This window comes from Gigantopelta aegis, chromosome 8, assembly GCF_016097555.1.
Source record: "Gigantopelta aegis isolate Gae_Host chromosome 8, Gae_host_genome, whole genome shotgun sequence".
NCBI lineage: Eukaryota > Metazoa > Mollusca > Gastropoda > Neomphalida > Peltospiridae > Gigantopelta > Gigantopelta aegis.
The window spans coordinates 460,513-473,207 of NC_054706.1; the positions used below are offsets into that span (position 1 = coordinate 460,513).

At 36.2% G+C, this 12,695-nt stretch overlaps 1 protein-coding gene across 1 annotated transcript in view; it reads right to left on the minus strand.

Annotated features, from left to right (window-relative positions):
- Positions 1-12,695, minus strand: part of LOC121378609 (high-affinity choline transporter 1-like) — an 83,464-nt gene that overhangs the window by 20,929 nt on the left and 49,840 nt on the right. Inside the window, exon 2 of the mRNA XM_041506867.1 lies at positions 4,387-4,494. Within this exon, the coding sequence (XP_041362801.1) occupies positions 4,387-4,494 (108 nt within the window). The remainder of the gene's footprint in view (positions 1-4,386; positions 4,495-12,695) is intronic.

The following is a 12,695-nucleotide window of genomic DNA, read 5'->3' on the forward strand; positions in this document are numbered from 1 at the left end:
AATTGTCACCCAGATACCATAAATCATCTAGTTATTGTAACCTGGATGCCACAAATCATTTAGTTATTGTCACCCAGATGCCATAAATTATCTAGTTATTGTCACCCACATACCATAAATCATGTACTTGTTGTTAGTCAAATACCATAAATCATTGAGTTATTGTCACCCACATACCATAAATAATCTAGTTATTGTCATCCAGATATCATAAATCATCTAGTTATTGTCACTCACATACCATAAATCATCTAGTTATTGTCACCCAGATACCATAAATCATCCAGTTATTTTCATTCAAATACTGCAAATCATTGAGTTAATGTCACCCACATACCATAAATCATCTAGTTATTGTCACCCGGATTTATAAGTCATCTAGATATTGTCATCCAGATACCATAAATCATCTAGTTATTGTCACTTGGATATAATAAATCATCTAGATATTGTCATTCAGATACCATAAATCATTTAGTTATTGTCACCTGGATACCATAAATCATCTAGTTATTGTCACTCAGATACCATAAATTATCTAGTTATTGTCATCCTGATACCATAAATCATCTAGTTATTCTCACTCAGGTACCGCAAATCATTTAGTTATTTTCACCCAGATACCAGAAATCATTTAGTTATTGTCACTTAGATACCATAAATTATTTAGTTATTGTCACCCAGATACCATATTATATCTACCTATTGTTACCTAAATACCATAAATCATTGTGTTATTGTCACCCGGATACCATAAATCAACTAGTTATTGTCATTCAGATACCACAAATCATCTAGTTATTGTCATCAGGATACCACAAATCATCTAGTTATTGTCATCAGGATACCATAAATCATTTAGTTATTGTCATCTAGATACCATAAATCATTTAGTTATTGTCACCCAGATACCATAAATCATCTAGTTATTGTCACCCAGATACCATAAATCATTTAGTTATTGTCACCAGGATACCATAAATCATCTAGTTATTGTCACCCAGATACCATAAATCATCTAGTTATTGTCACCCAGATACCATAAATCATCTAGTTATTGTCACCCAGATACCATAAATCATTTAGTTATTGTCACCAGGATACCATAAATCATCTAGTTATTGTCACCCAGATACCATAAATCATTTAGTTATTGTCACCAGGATACCATAAATCATCTAGTTATTGTCACCCAGATACCATAAATCATCTAGTTATTGTCACCCAGATACCATAAATCATTTAGTTATTGTCACCAGGATACCATAAATCATCTAGTTATTGTCACCCAGATACCATAAATCATCTAGTTATTGTCACCCATATACCACAAATCATCTAGTTATTGTCACCCAGATACCATAAATCATCTAGTTATTGTCACCCAGATACCATAAATCATCTAGTTATTGTCACCCAGATACCACAAATCATCTAGTTATTGTCACCCAGATACCATAAATCATCTAGTTATTGTCACCCAGATACCACAAATCATTTAGTTATTGTCACCCAGATACCACAAATCATCTAGTTATTGTCACCCAGATACCATAAATAATTTAGTTATTGTCACCCAGATACCACAAATCATCTAGTTATTCTCACTCAGGTACCGCAAATCATCTAGTTATTGTCACCCAGATACCATAAATCATTTAGTTATTGTCACCGAGATACCATATATCATTTAGTTATTGTCACCCAGATACCATATATCATTTAGTTTGTCACTCTTATATCATAAATCATTTAGTTATTGTCATCCGGATATAATAAATCATCTAGTTATTGTCACCCAGATACCATAAATCATTTAGTTAATCACTCTTATATCATAACTCATTTAGTTATTGTCACCCACATACCATAAATCATCTAGTTATTGTCACCCAGATACCATAAATCATCTAGTTATTGTCATCCGGATACCACAAATCATCTAGTTATTGTCATCAGGATACCATAAATCATTTAGTTATTGTCATCTAGATACCATAAATCATTTAGTTATTGTCACCAGGATACCATAAATCATCTAGTTATTGTCACCAGGATACCATAAATCATCTAGTTATTGTCACCCAGATACCATAAATCATCTAGTTATTGTCATCCTGATACCATAAATCATCTAGTTATTCTCACTCAGGTACCGCAAATCATTTAGTTATTTTCACCCAGATACCACAAATCATTTAGTTATTGTCACTTAGATACCATAAATCATTTAGTTATTGTCACCCAGATACCATATTATATCTACCTATTGTTACCTAAATACCATAAATCATTTAGTTATTGTCACCCAGATACCATAAATCATCTAGTTATTGTCATCCGGATACCACAAATCATCTAGTTATTGTCATCAGGATACCATAAATCATTTAGTTATTGTCATCTAGATACCATAAATCATTTAGTTATTGTCACCAGGATACCATAAATCATCTAGTTATTGTCACCCAGATACCATAAATCATCTAGTTATTGTCACCCAGATACCATAAATCATTTAGTTATTGTCACCAGGATACCATAAATCATCTAGTTATTGTCACCCAGATACCATAAATCATCTAGTTATTGTCACCCAGATACCATAAATCATCTAGTTATTGTCACCCAGATACCATAAATCATCTAGTTATTGTCACCCAGATACCATAAATCATCTAGTTATTGTCACCCAGATACCATAAATCATCTAGTTATTGTCACCCAGATACCATAAATCATCTAGTTATTGTCACCCAGATACCATAAATCATCTAGTTATTGTCACCCAGATACCATAAATCATTTAGTTATTGTCACCAGGATACCATAAATCATCTAGTTATTGTCACCCAGATACCATAAATCATCTAGTTATTGTCACCCAGATACCATAAATCATCTAGTTATTGTCACCCAGATACCATAAATCATCTAGTTATTGTCACCCAGATACCATAAATCATTTAGTTATTGTCACCCAGATACCATAAATCATCTAGTTATTGTCACCCAGATACCATAAATCATCTAGTTATTGTCACCCAGATACCATAAATCATCTAGTTATTGTCACCCAGATACCATAAATCATCTAGTTATTGTCACCCAGATACCACAAATCATCTAGTTATTGTCACCCAGATATCATAAATCATCTAGTTATTGTCACCCAGATACCACAAATCATCTAGTTATTGTCACCCAGATACCATAAATCATTTAGTTATTGTCACCCAGATACCATAAATCATCTAGTTATTGTCACCCAGATACCATAAATCATTTAGTTTGTCACTCTTATATCATAAATCATTTAGTTATTGTCACCCAGATACCATAAATCATTTAGTTATTGTCACCCAGATACCATAAATCATTTAGTTATTGTCACCCAGATACCATAAATCATCTAGTTATTGTCACCCAGATACCACAAATCATCTAGTTATTGTCACCCAGATACCATAAATCATCTAGTTATTGTCACCCAGATACCATAAATCATCTAGTTATTGTCACCCAGATACCACAAATCATCTAGTTATTGTCACCCAGATATCATAAATCATCTAGTTATTGTCACCCAGATACCACAAATCATCTAGTTATTGTCACCCAGATACCATAAATCATTTAGTTATTGTCACCCAGATACCATAAATCATCTAGTTATTGTCACCCAGATACCATAAATCATTTAGTTTGTCACTCTTATATCATAAATCATTTAGTTATTGTCATCCGGATATAATAAATCATCTAGTTATTGTCACCCAGATACCATAAATCATTTAGTTAATCACTCTTATATCATAACTCATTTAGTTATTGTCACCCACATACCATAAATCATCTAGTTATTGTCACCCAGATATCATAAATCATTTAGTTATTGTCACCCAGATACCATAAATCATTTAGCTATTGTCACCCAGATACCATAAATCATTTAGTTAGTCATTCTTATATCATAAATCATCTACATGTAATTATTGTCACTCAGATACTGCAAATCATTAAATTATTGTTGTTAAAACCAATATATACTGCAAATCATTTGGCTTACTTTTTATGACCAAAATGTGTTAAATGGAGTAAAAGTAAAATGAAAAATGTTCTGGAAACAACAAAAACGTTTTTATTATTATACACAATCTGTATTAGTCAATATATAAATAAACCAGATTTTCCTTTGATATATATATATATATACATGTACATGTATATATATACTGTGTATATCAACCCAAACTAATTATTGATAAAAATTAAATACAACTTATAAATAGATATAGATTATATATAACTATTGTAACCCATATAACATAAATGATAAACAATAGGTTAGAGGGCAATAACATGCAGCACAGCAAATGGACTTACCAAAGACGAGACTCAAAGCGTATCCAAACGGAGCCTGGCACCAGATGAGACCGCTCCGCACTATCATCTCAGCCGTACCATTGATGTATGCACCTCCAACCCATGTAGCTGAAAATATCACAAACACAGCATTACTTACACACCCCCAACCCACGTAGCTGAAAATATCACAAACACAGCACTACTTACACACCTCCAACCCACGTAGCTGAAAATTTCACAAACACAGCATTACTTACACATCTCCAACCCACGTAGCTGAAAATATCACAAACACAGCATTACTTACACACCTCCAACCCAAGTAGCTGGAAATTTCACAAACACAGCACTACATACACACCTCCAACCCACGTAGCTGAAAATATCACAAACACAGCATTACTTACACACCTCCAACCCACGTAGCTGAAAATATCACAAACACAGCATTACTTACACACCTCCAACCCACGTAGCTGAAAATTTCACAAACACAGCATTACTTACACACCTCCAACCCACGTAGCTGAAAATATCACAAACACAGCACTACTTACACACCTCCAACCCACGTAGCTGAAAATTTCACAAACACAGCATTACTTACACACCTCCAACCCACGTAGCTGAAAATATCACAAACACAGCATTACTTACACACCTCCAACCCAAGTAGCTGGAAATTTCACAAACACAGCACTACATACACACCTCCAACCCACGTAGCTGAAAATGTCACAAACACAGCACTACATACACACCTCCAACCCACGTAGCTGAAAATATCACAAACACAGCATTACTTACACACCTCCAACCCACATAGCTGAAAATATCACAAACACAGCATTACTTACACATCTCCAACCCAAGTAGCTGAAAATGTCACAAACACAGCACTACATACACACCTCCAACCCACGTAGCTGAAAATGTCACAAACACAGCACTACTTACACACCTCCAACCCAAGTAGCTGGAAATGTCACAAACACAGCATTACTTACACACCTCCAACCCATGTAGCTGAAAATGTCACAAACACAGCATTACTTACACACCTCCAACACACGTAGCTGAAAATGTCACAAACACAGCATTACTTACACACCTCCAACCCATGTAGCTGAAAATGTCACACACACAGGTTTTGTATTGTTTGTTTTGTTTGGGGTTTGTTTTTTGTTTTTTAATCACAGATTCCCTGTCTATAGGTATATCTCAACACATGCATGTAATTTTGCTTTACAAAGCTATCAAAAATGTAAACAAATATTTGTTTAGAAAATTATAAAGAAATGGGTAATTTAGATATATAGTGTGACTGAACATTTTAAAAAAATAAAGGGAAGTTTAAAGGAGGGAAGTTCTGGGATTTAAAAAAAATAAAAAAGTGGGTTTTTTTAAACTCCAATAAATTGTGGCCAGAATTATTTCAGCCTTTTTTAATTAATGGTGAATTTATAAACAACCAACACAGATACTTTTTGTAAATAATGTATTACTAACAAACAATACATTTATATACTCAATGAATAAACAAATTTTATAAACTAGACACTATATATACATTTACTAATATTTAAACATGACCTCATTCTTCAAAACTATATATGGCCTTGGGAGCTGATGAAAGTCTACACATACCTATGGAAGATCCCATTGACAATGTCTCCGGGAGTGTGTAGTGTAGTGTAGGTTACACTTCCCTAGACGCTGTCTGAGGGAGAATGCACCTGTAAGCTTAGATCCCTTCGACGCTGTCTTAGGGAGTGTGTAAGATAAAGCAAGGATCCCTTCGACGCTGTCTTAGGGAGTGTGTAAGTTACGCTTCCCTCGACGCTGTCTGAGGGAGAACGTACCTGTAAGATAAAGATCCCCTCGACGCTGTCTGAGGGTGTGTCTAAAGTAAGATCCCATCAGCGCTGCCTCCGTGAGTAGGGCCCTGTCCGTGCAGAGCTAGTATACTGAATAAATGCAATCTATAAGTGTGTACCTTATAATCTCCACTTTGATGTCATTTAATTGTGAATTGCACTTTAAGTATCCAAGTGAATAATAAAAGTTTGAAAATGCCCAAAATGAAGGTGATAGTGTGATATGTGTAAGACTATCATCTGAAGCCCCAAGGAAGAATATATTGTTAAACAACACATATACATACTGTGTTAGATATCTGTTATAATATTTGTATATCAGATATATAAATCAAGAGATTTACTAATATGACAAACAGGATGAACAAGTATATAATATATACGCTGTACGTTTCATTGTAATCTGAATATAAGTTCCACAGTGCTCAGCCCTCTACTTAGTTGACATGGCAAGCTGTGCCTGTCTGATACTCTGTAGAGGAGTTTTAATGTAACACAAATATGAGTCAGAGTTCCATCTACCCAAAGTTTTTATTAAATAGTCTTCTAACCTAGCTTTCGCTGCTGAGGTTGCTGCCCCAGAACGAAATGAATGTCCACTGAACATACGTGCATCAATGTTTGATATAGTTAGAACATGTCTCAGTGCTGTGATAAACACCTCACGTGATATGGGTTTACCATTGTCCATAATAAATAGAGGGTCTGATGGTCCAGCTCCTTGTGACAACCTGACTGACACAAACTTTATTAATGCATTGAAAGGACATACTGGGAGGCCATTTTTGAATAACACAATGGATACTCCTCTTCTACCTGGATCTGTTTTAGATCCTTTTAAATTAAGAATCACATAATGTTCTCTTTCCCTAAAACTGACATCACCAATACACAAATGAGAAAAAGAATCAAACTCGCTATTCACTGTGAATTCTCCACATCTCAGGAAACCATAAAATGCAACACAAAACACTGTATGGATGACCGATTTAAAGAATTGTGAATATGATGCACTTCGAACAGCATTCACTATTTTAAGTAGAATGTCAAATGTAATAGGCAATCGATGTTGAACATGTTGAACTATAGGCGTGGAAGTGGATTTCCCTCCTTTGTATTCAGTGGATTATGTCCTGAATGTTGAATATACTGAAATCGTATACCACACAGATACAACTTGATGGTGCTCAGTTGCAGTCGGAGGGATTGGAAACAATGCCCAACGAAATATATCAGAATTTCTTCATTTATGGGTGGAAGATCTAAGGTTTGCCACTTTACTCCATTCATGGTAAGGAAACTCACGAAGGTGCTGTATCCTGTAGAGTATGCTGTTCTGGTGGTTTTCTTGACAGCTGCTAGTCACAATGAGTTTACTGTGTTACTCAATGCCACATTATCTTGCAATGTGGAGGGCAGGCCACTGGTGTAGGACTGGCTTGTGGGCATACTTCGAAGAATTTCTCGATCTGCAAACGTGACAAATGATCAGCAACAGAATTATTAACTCCTGAAATATGTGCAGCCAATACAGTAAAATTGTTTTTTGCTGCACACCAAGTAAGTTGTCTCATTAAGGTCATTATAAGAGGTGAACGTGATCTACCCCTTCGAATAATGTCTACCGTACCTAGATTGTCACAGTGAAAAAGAATCTGTTTTGTTGCCCACGATTTCCCCCATATAACTGCAGCAACTACAATAGGGTACAATTCCATAAAAGCCATTGATATTGCGCCTTTAACTGGGCTAGAATATCTGGAGACCACTTCTCAGCAAACCACAAACCATTAAAATAACCACCAAATCCTATGGTTGAAGAGGCATCTGTATATAACTGCATATCTGCAGCATTTGTTAGTTTGCTGTCATAGAACATTGATACCCCATTCCAGTTACTCAAAAACCTCAGCCACATAGTAATATCCAGACGACATTCATTATTCAGTTTCACGTAATGATGCAGTTTGCTAACTGTAGTTGACAGTGTAATCAGATGAGATACAAAGGAACGACCTTGCAAAATAACCCGAGAAGCAAAGTTGAGATGTCCTAGTAACTGTAGTAACTGCCTTTTTGTACAAGTTGGGCTTTGAATTACTCCCTCTAAAAATTGGACCATTTGATCAACTTTCTCTATGGTAAACAAGCTTCCATGCAGTCAGTGTCTAAGATAATTCCTAAATATTCCAAAACTGTAGTTGGCCCTATTGTTTTCTTCTCAGATAAAGGGATGTTAAGACGGTGAAATATTGTAGAAACTATGGCCATGGTACGTTCAGCGCATGCTTGCGGACTGTCAATAGTAAAAAAATCATCAAGCAGATGCAGTATAACCGGAACTTGGTAATTGTTCAATGCAATCCAACATATAGCCTGTGAGAGATAATCAAATAATTTTGGTGATGATCTTGATCCAAACACTAATCTGTGATAAAAGTAAAATTGTTCCTGCCATTTGATGCCAAATATATGCCACTGTTCTTTGCGTATGGGACACAATTTAAATGCATCACAAATGTAAAATTTACATAATAATGCACCCTTTCCCTTCTGCTGTATAATTTTTATAGCATCATCTATTTTTACATACTTTAGGCTGCACTGCTCCTTATCAATAGAATCATTGATGCTGTCACACTGTAAATCATTGTGTGGTGATGACAGGTCTACTATCAACCTATGTTTGTTAGAATATTTACCAGTGGCAATACCAATAGGACTGACACGGTATGTTGAAAATGGTGGTGTTTTAAATGGACCTAATAAAAAGTTTTTCTTACACTCTTCTTTTATCAGACTTGTTACAATTTCCGGCTGTTTTAGTGCTGATTGTAAATTGCCACATACTTTGCTAACCTCTGGTAATTTTGATACTAATGTGTCGAACCCATTCTAAAAGCTGTCACACAAGAATTGTGTTAACTTTGTGTCAGGATGCATTTTTAGTTGCAGTCTTAATCTGTTAACATTCACAGGTGTTGTAACATCTGGCAGCTTGGCATCTTCTTGTACATGAAACTGATACATCTGTCATCCCATATTACCCAGACTGGGTTTTGACTTTGTCGAAGTTACTTTGCATTCAAGTGCATTGTGTGTGGCATTATTACATTTACTGCAAATGTGTATGTAAAAACAATTACTTTTGTAGCAACCTTTAACTCCATTAAAGTTGTTGCAGATTTCTTTTCCTCCCCTAAGGAATTTCCTAGGCCTTCCATGGATATCATTGCCAGTACTTCTGTCTCTAGATGGACCGTCCCAGTGTTGTGTGGGAGCATTATACCGTTGATCACTGGAGTTATACATTGTGCAGTCAGCCGATGCATGTGTCATGCTACCACAGCTCTTGCACAAGTGTCCCTGCCTGCCTGCTGTAACCAGACTGTAAATGTCTTGGTCCATGTATGACCAGTCTACCTTAATAGAACGTCTTAAAGCTTCTGCTGCTCTAGAAGTGAACATTTTGTGGTAGTCATATAGGCTGGGCTGTTGGGAAACTGGTTGTCGAGTCTGATAATGATGTTTTCATATAGGTCTAGCTCACGCTGTCTTTGTGGATAGGTTTCAGTCATGCAGCTTTTATATTAGGAAACAGCAGTGATGAATTCTGTAATTGATAGTGGTTGAGCTAGTCTTCTGTTTAATTTTTGTGTGTCTGTGTCTGAATGTTTTGCATCAAACTTGAACCCTTCCAACAGTAATAACCGAAGATTTACGTTCTTACCTTCCCGAATTGCTCTATGTAATGATGGGGTTAAAGCATCCATGTGTGGTAGCATGTTAGATGGAATTCCATTTGTTGTGGTATTCTTCTTCCACATAGACATCCCTGCTACTGAGCCAAACCTATCCAAATTTCCTATCTCGTCTACAGAACATGATATTGATGTTTGAGTGTTGTTGTGTTCACTGTATAACCTTCCATATATGCTGATGCCAGGTTACCCCCATTGTAAATGTTAGAATCATGTTTTTCCATCAAACTTCCAATTTGCATTTGCATGGTTGACATCATCTGTTGTCGACTGTTAATCAGCTGTAGTAGAGGTGCTAAGCTGTTTGGGGCTATCTCTGGATTACCACTGTTATGACTGTGTGGATCACTGATCGAACTGCACTGTAAATGTACATCTTGCTCCAAATGACATGTATTTCCATTGCCAGTCATTTCAGAAATGTTTCTCCCTTCAGTAATGTTATCTTGTGTTGTTTCTGCTACTTCTTGTGTCCCAGCAGTAGTGGCTTGTCGATTTAACACATTGTCTTCATACAAATGAATTAAAGTTGCCACTTTCATGGAAGAATGAGTGAGAATTCCTGCCATTTTCAATTCAGTTATTAGTGTGTTAGCTGTCCAGTTCTTGTGATTTGTTGCATCGTAAGGCTCAGTGCGAGCAGTTCTTGTCCGCTTTGGACGAGATGCCATGTTCCTGATATAAATACATGCAGATCAAGAACAATTTTTCTTTTAATTAATGGTATCTGTCTTTTAGGCTTTTAAATGAATAAACACAACAAGATTTTTCAATAATTATTTGTGAAACTGAACAAATTAAGACAATTATTTTTTAGGTTTGTTTGAGGGGTGTTCTAGTATGGGGAGTGAGTTCTAAGAAAAAATGGCTATGGTGATACTAAACAGAATAATAAACTTAGTATCAATTATTATTTATTAAGTTTACATTAACTGTTGCTTTTCAATTCTCACTTTGACATAATCCTAGTAAGTATGAATTATTTCACCATGGATAGTTGCATGTATACAATAACTGGTGACTTGTTTGTGTACAAGCAATAATTGGTGTATGCCATGTATGCGTGGCAGCAAATACAAATGTAGACTGGTAAAACTAAAAGCAAAACCTAAAGGAGCGTCACAGTTATACTGCAATATATGGATTACAACCAACAAGAATCACAGTATACAAACTTCGTTCAGCACAAAAACATCTTTCTGTCGGACATTATCACAGCTAAATATTAAGGCACAATAAGGAAGGAAGGAAATGGTTTATTTAATAACGCACTCAACACATTTTATTTATGGTTATATGGCGTCAGACATATGGTTAAGGACCACACATATATTGAGAGAGGAAACCCGCTGTCTTTTTGATTATAGAAGCAAGATATATTTCATACACACCATCCCAAACAGGATAACATGTACCATGGCCTTTGATATACCAGTCGTGGGGTACTGGCCCAATGGGTCCACCAACGGGGATTGATCCCAGACCGACTGTGCATCAAGAAAACCCTTTACCACTGGGCTATGTCCCTCATCGAAGACACAATAATTATTGTCATAATATCTGCCTTCTGGTGGTCACATAACCGTTAATAATTAATACAATTTAATTTTCATTTCAACTTATTTTCATGCTTATATCCAATTAAGATTGAAACATGTTGTCCTAAGCACACACCTCAGTTATCTGGGCTGTCTGTCAAACACAGCTGCTTAGTGCTTAGTGCTTAGTGAGAGAGAAGAGGGTGTATAATGGTCTTAGTTATCTGGGCTGTCTGTCAAAGACAGTGGCTTAGTGCTTAGTGCTTAGTGAGAGAGAAGAGGGTGTATAATGGTCTTAGTTATCTGGGCTGTCTGTCAAAGACAGTGGCTTAGTGCTTAGTGCTTAGTGAGAGAGAAGAGGGTGTATAATGGTCTTAGTTATCTGGGCTGTCTGTCAAAGACAGTGGCTTAGTGCTTAGTGCTTAGTGAGAGAGAAGAGGGTGTATAATGGTCTTAGTTATCTGGGCTGTCTGTCAAAGACAGTGGCTTAGTGCTTAGTGCTTAGTGAGAGAGAAGAGGGTGTATAATGGTCTTAGTGAGTCATTAAAATTCACTGTGGGTGGGAGCTGGTACTGGGCTGCGAACCCTGTACCTACCAGCCTTATGTCCAATGGTTTAACCAGGACACCACCGAGGCCGGTAATACAATAAAGAAACTGTTAACCAGCTGTTAAACTACAGTCACAGATAACTGTGAAATAAGACTACTGTCGGAAGTGGTGGTACTAGCTAGCTCACATGTGAAGCTGATTACAAGTGGCAGGTGTGTGGCATGGAGACCATTATTACCATAATGACAAGCACATGGCTGGACATTTTCAGACAAGGACTGCTTGGGTGTGGAGGACAGCAAAACAAGCTGAAAATAGGAGCTTCCAGATTTAGAACAAATAAGATGAAAATCACAGGACAGAAGGGGGAGCAGGTAGTGGTTGGGAATTTGTATGCACCAAAAAATTAAATGTCTGTGATTTTGAATACATTTCATTATAAATATTTTACAAAGACACAAATTATACAGACATTAAATAAAAACATTTGGTTTTAGATCAATACCATGTGATTCCCACTGACGGACATTGAGTGTGTCACAACTTGATTAAATATTCATAGCACCACTTAACGAGAAGCTGCAACACCTAATTGGATAA